Source organism: Pteropus vampyrus, unplaced genomic scaffold (genome assembly GCF_000151845.1).
Source record: "Pteropus vampyrus isolate Shadow unplaced genomic scaffold, Pvam_2.0 Scaffold117, whole genome shotgun sequence".
In the NCBI taxonomy this organism is placed as follows: Eukaryota; Metazoa; Chordata; class Mammalia; order Chiroptera; family Pteropodidae; genus Pteropus; species Pteropus vampyrus.
In genome coordinates, this window is record NW_011888898.1 from 101,811 (window position 1) to 115,860 (window position 14,050).

Genomic DNA, 14,050 nt, shown 5'->3' on the forward strand with positions numbered 1-14,050 from the left:
CTGCTTTCAGGACTCCTGTGGAGAGGCCTGGGGGTGCGGGGGTCCTTTGAATTCTGGCCTTTGGGGAGGCACAGGGTGCTGCGTTTAGAACACCTGTATTCCAGAGTGAAAGTTGTCATGGAGAGGAAGAGAAACCTGGATGAAAGGGCATGTGTGTCCCTCACAGATGATGAGCACGTTTGGGAGGATGATGGTCACGCCTGTCGAGCTGCACCGGAGCCTCAACACCAAGGTCTGGCAGGCCCACACGCTGGCCTGGGACACCATTTTCAAGTCAGGTACCATGGCCACCCACGCCCGGCCACTCTGTCTCTGAAGCTGCTGCCCGGAGGTCTGGGACGGTCCGCTTGGTCTGGCCTCCCTGATCTTTTGATGGAGTCACTTCTGATTCTTTTGGGCTTTGCAAGCACAAGCTTGGGGGTCGCCACGGTGTAGACGAAATCTAAGGAAGAGGCGGGAGGTGGCTTTCTGTTGTCTTGGGAGCTGGCAGTGGTTAGAAGCAAGAGCTTCGGAGTCACAGATTCAAGTCCCAGCACTGTCCCTGGTGGGGTGGCCAAACGTGCTCTCTCCTTTTCATCTTCGGCTGTCTTATCTCTGAGATAAGGACAATAAAACTAGTTACCTAACTCAACGCGACTGTTTCTAGGTCTAAAACAGATAACGTAAAAACCTGGCATATGACAACATCTCAGTGTATCGGACCTATTTCTGCTCCATTATGGAGGGAATATTTGGTGCTAGGTTATCGTTCTATGACATAATAATACATATATTTTATACATACAGACTCATATAATTACCATCAAAAATACTCTAAGGTAGGTCCTTCTTTTAGTCCCAAATGACGGAACTGAGGCACAAAGCAGTTAAGTAACTTTCTCGAGATTAAACACTAGGTGATGGCATAGCCAGGGTTTGAAGTCAGGCAGAAGGGCCCCCAAAGCTCATACTCTAACCACTGTTGTCATTATTATTGCCAACATCGCTGTTATTATTATTCTGGTCGAGGCTCGCATCATGGATTGAAGCGAGGGAGACAAATGCCTACAATGTACTTTACAAACATTAAATATTCATGGGCAGCATTCGCGGGCATCGTGTGTGTGCGCACGCGCGCGCGCGTGAGTGTGTGTGTGTGTTTATGTTTGATAACATTGGGGGAGGGCTTCTCCCCTCGTCCATTGCCAAGATTGGGGAGCCGAATCCTATATTAGTATATTTGCCTGTATCGGCGACCAGATCAACCAGACACCTGGATCTCGGTCCAAGTTGTGATTCCGAACCCCACCTCTGTCTCATGGCGATGTCCTCCAAGCTCTAAGCTTTTACTAGTCAAGAGGTGACCTGCAGACCAGCAGCGTCGGCCTGACCTGGGAGCCTGTTAGAAATGCAGACTTCCAGGCCCACCCTCAACCCTCGGTTCAGAATCTGTGTGTTAAGAGGAAGCCCAGGTGACCGTTACGCACGTTAACGTTTGAGAAGCCCCGCTCACGTGGGCATCCATCGATGCTTGCTGACTCAACAACAAGCTGATATGAGCCAACCGGACAGTGTCACCATCCCTGAAAAGACCCTTCTGAGGTTGCCAAGGTTTCCTCTTGTGCTCCCTTTCGTTCTTTTCTGCATCCTAACGTCCAGCTAACGTCCTCTGCCTCTTCTCTTCTCCAATAGTCAAATCTTGTGTCGACCAGCGGTTAGACAAATACTCTGGGCAGCCCGGCCCAGATTTCCTTTGTGATATTTATCACAACAATCAGCTTTCAAAGAAAGAATTGTACGCGGCTGTCACGGAGCTCCAGCTGGCTGCAGTAGAAACGGTAAGTGTGGGCCTGGTTTTAGTTTGCCAAGTAAACGGCCTGCAAAATCCTTTTCATGATACGTTTTAAATAGTCATTCAACTCACATATTCCACAGAGATTAACTGAGCTGAAGCTCAGTACGGATGAAAAGTCTCATCCTAGGTGCTGTGGGAGACCCAAGGCACTGCCTTTGTACTTAAGCGTATGACAGGAGGAAAATTCTAGAGCTAGAACTTGGTCTGTGACGAAAATCCAGTGCAAGATGTAAGTGCTGAGATCAGCATGCAAAATGCCGCAGGAATTCAGAAGCGGTAAGATTCCACACCACAGCAGGACAGATGATCTAAATTTTTAACAATGGGATATATTTTTGGTGGTTCTGTATGTTACCTAACTGTGGCTGTTATGTACTGTAAAAATATTGGAATACTCTCTGCCAGCCCAATAATATTTTTACACTTAAAATAGGAACATAGTGCATTTGGGGATATTGATTTCAATTTAAACAAAATGGCTAATTGTCAGAATTCTGTCCCCGATGTGGTGGGCACTCGTAGGAGGTACACAGTACCCACTCCACACACAAATACTGACAAGCGTTCAGGTGGGTTTAATTGTCTCGATTCATTTTTTGAGCTACCGTTGGAATGAGCATATTAAGATTTCTCATAGGCCCAATATTTCATACACCAGTAGCTTCTATGAAGAATGTAAACTAGTTCATTTCTCGTCCACATTTTCCCCCCTTTCCATAGAGTTTCTTGTCTGAAGGAAAAATAGCACTTTCTACATCAGGGAAGAGCAAGGTTCTGACTTCTCATGTTCCAGAAGCTTCTCGAAAGTAGGAATCCATTTCAACTCACTTGCCCAAAGAGGCTCCATAGAGAGATGAAAGTAAAGCTTCACCCATTTCTTTCCCAACTGGAATATGAGCTCTGTGAGGGAGATGACTGGGTTTTTGTCCCCTGCTGTATTCCTCAGATGTAGAATAGCACTTGGCATATAGTAGGTGCTCAATAAGTACTTGTTCGATAAATTAAAAAATTCAGAAACTGTTGTGTGCCTGTAGGTGCCAGATACTTGAGAGACCACCGTGAACCAGTTCCCCTCATGGAACTTACCGTGCAAACGTAGACATGCAAACAAACAAATAAACATGATCATTCCGGATAGTGGTGCGGGACATGGAGGAAGCCATCAGGGCGATGTAACAGAGAGATGGGCGTGGGGTCCCTCTCTGTGTCTGCTGGAGCTGACACTGGAGTGATAAGAAGGGACCAACCATAGAAAGTTCCGGTGGGAGATCACTTCAGGCGGAGGAAACAGCCCACGCAAAGGCCCCAGAGTAGGAGGAGGGAGGGAGCCGGGGAGCTAGCGAACGCCATCAGAGTTGAGATGGGAGAAGCCTACGGGCCATGTTAACCGGGAGCCTTATAAGGCATTTGGATTCCATCTCACCTGTGATGGAAAGCTTTCGGAGCTCTAGCAGGTGGGTGGGGAGTGGAAGCAGGAAGGCCAGCTATGAGGTCGGTTTCCTCCGTGGAGGTCAAGCCAGGATGGCTTGTGCCCGTGAGGTTTCCCAGGCCACTTGCCCTTGACTTAGCCCCTGCAGTTACCCTAACAGGCCCTGGGCCATCTTACAGGACTTTGGTGAAAGCTACAGTTATCTGCCTTTTGGAAACTCGAGGGACCCGCCGATATGATACGATCGGATCTGTTTTGTTTTGTTTTGTTTTTGTCTTGGTAATTCTGAAAATCAGAGAAATTCAAAAGTGTATCTTATTTGGCGCCTACGCCCTCTTCCTGTTTTGTAAATTGGACTCGTGTGATAATGCCGTCTACAGCTTATTTGCAGCTGAGGCGGCCAGCCCTCTGACATGAAGAAGCCTGTCTTGGAGACATCTTCTTCCAAAAATAATAAATGCCATTGGCTCTAAATCGTCTTGCACTTTGCTCATCCGTGTGAGTGGTGCATGGCATTTAGCAAAAGCGTCTTCACGTCTACAGAAGGAGGACACAATGACCATTTTTACAGGAATATTTGGTTTAAATGAACTGAAAAACGGCCTAAAGAACAAATACTTATGACTACCAGTGATGACTATTATAAAGCTGAAAGCTACCTGGGCTGTTTCCGCCAATATTTTTTTTCCTCTCGATGCCTCTAGAAAGGAAATCAAGGGTGTCACTTAAAAGGCCACGAGCCATTGTCAGAAACTGTGGCTGGTTCCTTGAAATACTCAGCCCAATGCTAGAATTTCTTATTTTGGTGTTGGTACCTCCTGTGAGGGCTCTTTATATGTGGCTGAAACCCTGAGCACAGATGATGCCTTTATATTTTTGTGGTAACTTTTTAGCGTGTGGCAAAAAAACAAAAAAAAACAAAAAAAAACTTTTTTTAAAATTCCAAAAGTAAAGTTTCTTGTACATTTGCATGTAAAATTTTGTTAAAGACCCACTTATTAACAACACTCCTAGAATCTGTCCTTCTCTCCTCATTCGATTTTTAAGATATTTTTGTTTTGAGATAGAGTTTCACACGCAGCTTTAAGAACATTTGAGAGCGTTCCCTGTGTTCGTCTGGTTTCCCCAATGGTAAATCTTGCATAGCAATCAAACCGTATCAGAACCCGAAATTGACCTTGACACGATCCATGCAACTTGTTCTCTTTTCCCCAGTGTTATGTGTGCTCATTTGTGTTTAAATCGTTTTTGTATCAAACTATATCTTAAGTGTCCTAATGCAGCACATTATGCACAGGATTCTATTTTGATTCCCTCAGTAAATTAACTGTCTTTAATCGTTATGTTTAAGTAAAATAAATGTGACTTTTCATGTTTTGTATTGGTTTAAGGCACAGCAAAGAAGGACATGTGATAAAGCCCCGCTAACCTATTTGCAGAACAGAGTGGTGGGCATCACCTTTGGCTTGGCTCGTACTGGTTTTAAGGCAATTAGTTTGCAGAAACTCAAGTTTGTGTCCATTTGTTTTTCAGACAGCCAACAGCTTAATGTGGCTTCTTTACAATTTATCCCGTAACCCCCATGTGCAACGGAAGCTTCTTAAGGAAATTCAGAGTGTACTGCCTGAGAATCGGATGCCACGGGCAGAGGATTTGAGGAATATGCCATATCTAAAAGCCTGTCTAAAAGAATCCATGAGGTAAGAACGCATGCCTAAGCGTGTATGTTAGACAGCTGTTCTCTTGAATATGTAATAAGGGGTCTTTCCCACAGACAATCCCACAGTTAATTCATAAACACTTACCAACTGCAAAAAAAAAAAAAAAAAGCCTCGGAACTATATTCCTTTTCTATTTCTCATTCTCAAAATCACTTGGCCAAATTCTATCACATCTTGCGAAGTCAGTATCCTCCCCTTTAAATCAGTAATAGTAATACTCTAATACTCTAATGAATGCCGTATGCAATAACCAAGATTCGGGCCATCATCAAAAGATCTGAGATGACAGCCCAGCAAGGGCACCATATGATTATATAAGACATGGAGACATCTCTGTTTTAGAGCCACTGGTATAAAATGTCCTTTGAAAATTCCCTTTACACTCTTTCCGGAAAACAAAACTCACACCATCTTCAGATAACATGGACATGCCTTTACCTTCACGAAGGGTAGATGGGAGAAACCCAGAACGAACATCGAGCTTTTAGGGTAAAGCGTGAAGAACGCATACGTTTGAAATCTGGAATGAAACGGAGCAAAACCACTACTAACAGCTACAAAGCAGGCCTGTCCTGGGGGTTTAGCCACCTGCGAAGATAAAGTATAGAAACACGAGGTATAAATATCGGGAAGAAAACGACGAGACTTCTTTACGAAGAAATGCGATCAGGTTTCCTTCTGGAGTATAAGCATAAGCGACAGTCTGTTTAACCAGCATCTGCCTTCCCACAGATACTTGCGCTAGAACTTGGTCTGTGCCACCTTTACGCCTCTGGTTTTGTTTATTTCAGGCTCACCCCGAGTGTGCCATTTACAACTAGGACTCTTGACAAGGCCATGGTTCTGGGCGAATATGCTTTACCCAAAGGAGTAAGTAGAATTTGAACCTTAAAGAGTTTTGAAAGACGCGCTTTCCAAATATTCATCTGCGTCCCCTAAAAAATTTTGACAAAGAAAGCATTCGTTTTTTTCAGATATGTAGATTGTAGTGCATAGTTGACATGTTGCGTAGTATAGAGTCAGGAATGATGGCTGTGGGCACAGAGAACTGGATTCCAGTATGGCCCTGAGCGAGTTACGTGATCTCTGCGAGCCTCACCTTTCTCGTCTGTAAAATGGGGATAATAACAAAATCCACCACATGCGATCATTGTGAGTACGCCACACATTTGCAAATCTTCGCCATTATAAATGTGTGGTTGCTTTTCCATTGGGAAGGCGATTGCCTTCGTAAATTTCGCGATTCAGACATCTTCTTCTGGTTATTTTAAATGCTACGTGTTTCTGTGTGTTTTTAGACAGTGCTGATGCTCAACACCCAGGTGTTGGGGTCTGATGAAGAAAACTTTGAAGATTCGAGTCAGTTTAGACCGGAACGATGGCTTCAAGAGAAAAAGATCAACCCTTTCGCGCACCTTCCCTTCGGCGCTGGGAAGAGGATGTGCATCGGCCGCCGGTTAGCTGAGCTGCAGCTCCACTTGGCGCTCTGCTGGGTAAAACCCCCGCCCCGTTTCCTGGGCTGCGATCCGTGCTACCCACAGGACAGGGGCGGGGGGTAGCGGGGAATCCTGCTGTTTCACGCACGTGTGTTCTAGATCGTCCGCAAATATGACCTCGTGGCCACGGACAGCGAGCCTGTGACGATGCTGCACTTAGGCATCCTAGTGCCAAGCCGGGAGCTCCCTGTCGCTTTCCGCCGGCGCTAAGCAGCCTCACGTGAGCAGCCGGGATGCTGCACGTGACCGAGGGTGAGGCGAGCTCACAAGTCAGCCTGGCCAGGGCTTGAACCCCTTGCTCACCACGGATGCTCGGGATGACCTGGAGCAGTTACTTAACCATTCTGCCCCCTTTTATTTTATTATTATTTTTTTAATTTGTAAAATAGGGACCAAAGTAGTATCTATCCAGGTAGTTGATGTGAATACTAAACACTTAGCCTAGAGCCTGGCATCAACTAAGTGCTCAATAAATGCCAGCTGCTGTTACGGCTTTTGCGTAGAAGTATCAAGGATGGACAGACCTTGGCTGCAAAGGGCCAGCCGGCAAATATTTTAGGCTTTGCAGCCCATAAGGCCAATCTCACACCCACTTAACTCTGCTTTGTAGCTTGAAAGCAGCCTCAGCCAGTTCGTCAGTGAATAGATGTGGGTGTCGTATTCGTTTTCCGTAACAAATCGCTAAAAACAAACTACTAAAAGTTGGTTAAACAACACAAATTTATTATGTTACAGTTCTCTGAGTCAGGAAACCCGCATGGCTCTAACCAGCCAACATCAAGGTGTCTGGCCCAGCTGCCTTCCTTTCTGAAGGCTCCTGGGGTGAATCAGTTTCCTTGCTAATCTGGGTTGTTGGCAGAACTGAGTTTGTTAAGGTAGTAGGATTTAGGTCCCCATTCTCGCACTGTCCACTGAGAGCTGTTCCCAGCTTCCAGAGCTGCCCGCATCCCTCGTCCCTCGGTTCGTGACCTCTTCCCCCACCTTCGAAGCCAGTCAGAGCGAATCTCTCTTCCTCCTTTTGCATCTCTCTGACTGGCTGTTAGTCAGGAGGTCCATAATCTTTATAATCACTGCAAAGTTCTTTCTGCCATGGTAAGTTACATATTCACAGGTTCTGGGAATTAGAGCCCTGACATTTTTTTGAGGGCTGTTATTCTGCCTTCCAAGGCTGGGATCCAATAAAACTTATAAAAACAGGTGGTGGGCCTTCTTTGACCATAGGGCTTTAGTTGACAGCCCTGGCATATAAGTGTATATATTTAATATATATAATACCAGCCTGTATTAAATACAATCTAATACTTTTTCTGTCGTATACCTCCCTATTAATTATTGATGTGATAAAAAGTTAGCCTGAGAAGTCTTTAATATCTTATGTGGAAATATGACATTTCCAACGTAAGGCTTTATAGAATTACATGTCAGTATCCGAACTCAGTTGCAATCATTCTGTGCTTTCAACAGCATCCCTAGAATTTGCCTGGAACTAGTTGTTACTTGCTAATGGCAAGTTAAGGGGCATTTGCCGATAGGTGGTAACGTAAAGGAACGTGCAGTTATAGATGAAATTTTTGAATGAGACCTAAATGAATTTCTCCCCAAGTGTCTGGTACCACCAGGCAATTTGTCCTATTCTGAGCATTAAATCGAGTAGGATAAGGAAAGAATTCTAGCTTAATTTTGAAAACGCCAGTCTTTAGCCAAAACAGCACAGGCTTATCGTGGCAAATCACACCTTTAGCAAGTGCCCAAGGCAAATTTCGCTTTTAGCATTTCTTTCTTGCTAATAATTCCTCTCATTTAATTATACTTCTTTGATATATAATCGAGATATACTTTATTTTCCAGATTTTTTTCTACCAAGACCCGGAGCAACGGTTTTTGATTCCCCTTGCAAGAACGGTGCCTATGGCTTCTGCATCAGTCAAAAACAAACCTCAAAAGCCGGAGCATGAAATAGCATGTAAAGAACATTTAGGCTCAGGTGTTTATGTCCTGGTTTCTGAACAGCTGTTCCAGAAGCTGTACCGTCTATGCAGATAAGGGCATTTATTAAGACCGCATCTGACTCCGGGAAGTGGGAGGAGTGTTGGAATGAATATCAGGCACTGCGCAGGGTGTGCTGCTGGCTTACAACGGATGTCAGCACTCGACTGACACAGAGTTGCTCATGCTCTTGTTTCTTCTAGCATTTTCCATGACACGGTGGGGAGGCCGGGCCCATGTCAGCCAGTCAGGTAAACGTCCCTAGACGTTCCTGTCCCTGCCCTACCAAATTCGCCACGTGAATCTTCTCAAGATTAAGTGTACATGTTACAGTGAAAGACCTACTATAGCTAAATCATCTGAGGGTCACAGTAATTTTGACAATCCACTTATCCTAACTCCATTTAATGTAATATTTGGAAATATACTTGCTTAATAATGTAAGCAAAGCTAAATGTTGGCTGAAGTTATCAAGTCCCTATGACACTGCATTTTTTTCTGTTTTGAAATAGAAATGTTATTGGGAAATTAGAGAAAATCTCTATTTTAAGAAATACTTTCATGAAGTCAAAACCTCTTATCTAAGAATACCTTAAGATTTACTGGGGCATCATTTTTTTAAAGAATCCTGAAATTCTTTATTTAGTTAATATTTCTCCTCTATGACATTAAGAAGTAGATCAACAGTTTTTCAATTGTATGTCTATGTGTGTGTATTCTAATGGCAACTTTCTTAAGTCATTTTTTAAAATATATATGGTATTTGATTTAGGATCTGTGGTTTAAGGTAATGTTCTAAAGTTCAGTTGCAGCTTAAAAATATTCAGTGACTTCCCATGCCTTAATTTTCCCATCTGTAGAATGGGATAATAGAATGTGCGTGTATCATAGATTAACTATATAACCTATGCATGTGATTTGAATTCCCTGGGAAGGTTTGATAACACAAATGGAAATGCATAGAGATTTATACAATATTTACAAAACTCTCTTTAAAAATTGTGTTTACATATGGTTTATTAACATATATTTTTACTACTATTTTTCCTAAGAGGTAACTACATATTCCTGTATATTTGATCAAGATTTTCCTTTTTAGGTTATATTTTTAGAATATTTCAGAAGTATACATTTATACCTTTATATTTGAATAAATGTGTACATATTGCTAACATAAATGTATGCTTTCTCAATGCTATGGAATTATATTTAGAATTATAAATCCATATGTTGTCAGATTTTATCTGTATATCTTTTGTGAATTCTCTGTAAGAATAAAGGCTTTAAAATATGTGAGAGATGTTTCCTCTTCATTGCATTTCTTACAACAAAATTGAAAACTTCAGATTTTGTCTTACTAGAAAAATTTCTCACATGGCCATTTTTTGAGCTCTGTATCACGAACTCTACCATTACGAAAATCGGTTTTACAGAAAGAGGATCATTTGAATGGCAAAATGATTTTCCTTTTTCGTTGTCGTTGCCGCTTAAACGTTTTTCAAGTGCACGTACTTCCGTCTCCACGACCTGGACCACAGCTCCGACTCCCAGCCCACCTCCGCCTTGTCTCCCTCCAGGCTGTACTTCGTACACTCGATGTAAGGGTCTTTTCAAAGCCCAGACCTGAGGGGGTCTCATTCCTGCTTCTGTGGCTTCCTATTGCTCTTACAGAAAGAGCCTACTCCTTAAGGTGGACCTTGGTGTCCTGCAAGGTATGGCCCCACTGACCCACAGGCCCTGGATGCCTGCAGACTCTGGCTAACCTGGCTTCTGCCAGTTTCTTCTTTCCCTTAAATGCTATCCGTCCACGAGTTTTGATGCTGCCATCCTTCCTCCCGCCGTCCTTCCTCCTGGCACACTCTTTACCTCTCCTCCTCCTCCTCCTCCTCCGCACTCAGAGCCCAGCTCAGGCTTCCTGGAGGAAGTCTTCCTGGATGGCAGAGACCCCCAGAGGCTGCCTCTGGGACCAGCATCTACTGAGGAAGTGATTCCTCGGGAGACCTATGAGGGAGTGCGGGCAGCAGGAGAGAGAAGGAAAAGGAACCACAGGAGATGCAACTGGGGGTGAGGTCCAGACTCAGCCCGACCCCGGGGAGCCCTGGAGTGCACGTGACAGCACGGCGTGGTCTCCTCGGGGCAAGGCCCCCGGGCTGCACTGTCGGACATCGACGCCCAGGTGCCTCTCGCTCTTAGTGTGCCCATACGAAGTGGCTCCAGCGACCCAAGGGGATAGGTGCTGGCCAGGAGGAGCAAAGAAGCAGGATCTGCAGGCAGGGCATCTGGGCAGAGCGACAACTATGTCAGCTACCACTCACTTCCCGGGGCAGGTCGCCTGGGGTGGATGCTGGCCGACAGAGCGGTAGTCATGATGATGATGATAACTCATGTTCATTGACTGCTCTGCCCCTGACATGCCCAAATCCACAAACCCTCACCGCCCCTGTCCAGCAGGTATTATCATCCTCACCATTTCACATCTGAGGAAACGGAGAGGGTCTGTCATCAGTCCAGAATGACCGGATGGCACATAGGAGCGCCAGGATTCTGGTACAGGGAGTTGGCTCCCGGCTCATGCCCTGCCTCCCACAACGTGTCCCTCTCCCTCATACTCCCCATGATGGCACGTTGATGTGATTTGTGTGATTATGTGGCTGCGATTTGCCACCTACACACACACACACACACACACACACACACACACACACACACACTCTAGCATGTGGGTTCAATAAGGACGGTTTGCCACCATACCTAGGACGCCTGGCTTAGAGCTCGTGAGAGGCTCTCAGTAAATATTTTTCTTCATCTAAGGGCCCGTCTTGGTAATGTTTGCAACAGCCCCCAGCACTGGCCGTTGCCTCTCACAGTCTACTCTCTTTCAAGAGTTCAACTTTTCCTCTGCTGGCTCCATCACCAGAGACAGGAGGACATACCTCTTTACAGGGTAGAGGACATCACGCAGGCATCTGGGGATGGAAGGGTATAGATGAAGTGATATGTAACGGAAATATGTTATAAAAATTAGAAACTGTAATATGAGTCTACAACATAAATATAAAATGTAACGATACAAGGCGTAATGAAGCATATCTGATCAACGTAGTTCCTCCCGCCCTGAGTTCTCCCACGAGTCAGACCAGCCTTCAGGTGCCTGAGCTGATTCGCTCCTCGTGACAACTGCGACGGTTCATTTTACGCATGGACGTGACTAAGCCGTGGGGCCAGTTGTTTGGTCCTTTCCTGTACCTTGACTCAACCCCTCCTCACAGAGCCTTGCAGCGACCTGGGAATCTTTCCATTTCTCCTCTTTTCCATAGGTTTGGAGAAGTCAAAGATCTCACTCGGGGAGACACGTAAGCAAAAACTTAGACTCAGACCCTGATCTCCTTGACTCAGCCCTCGCTCATTTCCCGTCCCTCCGTGGCCAGTCTACCAGCAAGTATTTAGCATAAGCCTGTTGAACATCTCTGGTTGAAAGCTAATGCTCCATTTATGATTCGGCCTAATCTGTTGAGCGTTCTCTAATCCCCAGGATTGGACACCAATCCAAATGACTCAGTCGCTTGTTGCTGTCCATGACTGTTCTGCCCTGCAAATCTTTATCTATCAGCAAAAAAGTATTTGCAGAACTGTTGATCATCAGATGCCTTGCACTGGGCCTTCTGAGCAGCATCAATGACCAGGCACTGATGATTTAGAATAAATTAAAAGATTCGCACCATTGGGAGGGAATTAGTTTTCCTTTAGTGGAGTGTGAGCTGCTTTCTGCACATGTAAGAGCAGCGAGGTGAGGTGATGGGCAGAAAGTGGTCTGGAAGTCAAAGTTAATATTAAGAGTTCACTGCTCGTATTTGAATGATAAATGCTTTTTAATTGTTTTCCCATTTGCATTTGGTTTCTTTTTAATAAGTGATTTCCTCCTTCGGTTCATTTATCATTAATTCTTCGGTTATAATTTGCTTTGCCCTGATCCTCTTACACCGAGTGACATCTATCAAAGGCCAATCGAGTCCTCTGGTGTGTGTCAACACCCCTTGATTGGCGATGCCTGCCTGAAACACAATACTGAGAAGGATTTTTAAGTTGAGTCCAGACACGGCAGAAAGAGAATCATGATTAACCAGCAGTGTCTGCCGACAGCCTGTTCTATTTTTGCCTATCCCATATACAATATATTCTGAATATCAAACTTACAGATATGTAATGAGCACAGCTTATAGATATGTAATAAGCACTAACCATATGCTTGGCACTGTATTACATATATTACATTGATTTTTTTTTCAGTGTTTTTATTAAAGGTGCATGGATACACCCCTCACAATACATGTGCGAAATAAATTTTGCAAACAAATAATTTTCATTACTGACAACGTGTGTGTTTACCATTATCTTCTGACACTACCCGTTCTTTTTAATTTGTAGTGGTATTATTAAATTTGCTTTTTAAGTAAGTTATTTAGATTTCAAAGGAGAGATTTATAGTAAGTGAACGATATTTCATGAGACATACAAATTAGGCAACGATCATGAACATGGCACAAGAATGGCTAGAAGTTAGGAATGGCTGAAATGTAATAACCCTATGATGCAAGTGTGAGCAGATTTTTCATTTTACAGTTGAGGAAACTGAGGCTTGGAGATTCATAACATGCCTAAGTTTCATGGAACTAGTATGAGATGGGACAGGGTTTGAACCCAGGAAGGGTGACTATAGAAGTCAAACACTCAGTTGGCTCCCATGTCCCCCACCTTCTGGTAGTCACATCTTTGCCCCCTTGGGTATTGGTAAAACCTGTCACTTGCTTCTAACCAATAGAATATGTCAGAGTTGAGGGGATGTCACTCCCCAGATGATGTTAAAGAAGATTGTAGTATCTGTTCTCCCAGGAGACTCTCTCCTTTGCTGGTTTTGATCAGTAAGCAGCTATGTTGGGGAGAACCACATGGCAAGAACTGAAGACAGACTCCTATCAAAAAGGCAAGTCCAGAAAGAAACCTAATAAGTCTTGAATTCACCATCAAAACCAGCATCGCACAATGATTTATCCAATGTCTATTGAGTCCTTAAAGCACATACTTGTTAAGGTCAAAGGAATTCTGTTCTCATATCACGAGAGTTGTTCCTTATTCCCACCTTGAAATTCTCTGTTCTCCAGAGTGTATTTCACTAGGCGGACAAGCTCATCTCATCTTTCAAGCTTGGACTTATTAGTTGTTTTTAAATATGTGAATTGTAAGAAATTATCTGAGATCAGTGTTCTCAAACACTTCCATGATGTTTAACTCCGGGTCCATTTTCACCGTAGGAAAACTCCACATATGAGTTATCTTACTTCTCATTGAAAATGAATAAATGAAAGCAAGGAGAAAAATATGCAAGTGAATAAAAAGAGGCACTGATGTTTTCAATGAAAAGGAAGAGACATCAATGAAGCGGATTCTGGTTTTCGTTAAATAACAGAAACAGATGATTGATCAAAACGAGCAACTAAAAATCATAAGGCCACAAGATGAACTCACGATTGAGTTAATCGAGATCAGAACTATAGAAATAGCAGAATAAAACAAATATATCGCCATT

The 14,050-nt window shown here is 43.9% G+C and overlaps 1 protein-coding gene across 1 annotated transcript in view; it reads left to right on the top strand.

Annotated features, from left to right (window-relative positions):
• The window catches only part of LOC105296033 (1,25-dihydroxyvitamin D(3) 24-hydroxylase, mitochondrial), a 17,893-nt gene extending 8,150 nt beyond the window's left edge, over positions 1-9,743 (top strand). The window contains exons 7-12 of the mRNA XM_011365950.2: positions 1,672-1,817; positions 4,797-4,963; positions 5,776-5,854; positions 6,283-6,477; positions 6,580-6,732; positions 8,329-9,743. Of these exons, the coding sequence (XP_011364252.1) occupies positions 1,672-1,817; positions 4,797-4,963; positions 5,776-5,854; positions 6,283-6,477; positions 6,580-6,690 (698 nt within the window). The 3' untranslated portion in view covers positions 6,691-6,732; positions 8,329-9,743. The remainder of the gene's footprint in view (positions 1-1,671; positions 1,818-4,796; positions 4,964-5,775; positions 5,855-6,282; positions 6,478-6,579; positions 6,733-8,328) is intronic.
• The last annotated feature ends 4,307 nt before the right edge of the window (positions 9,744-14,050 follow it).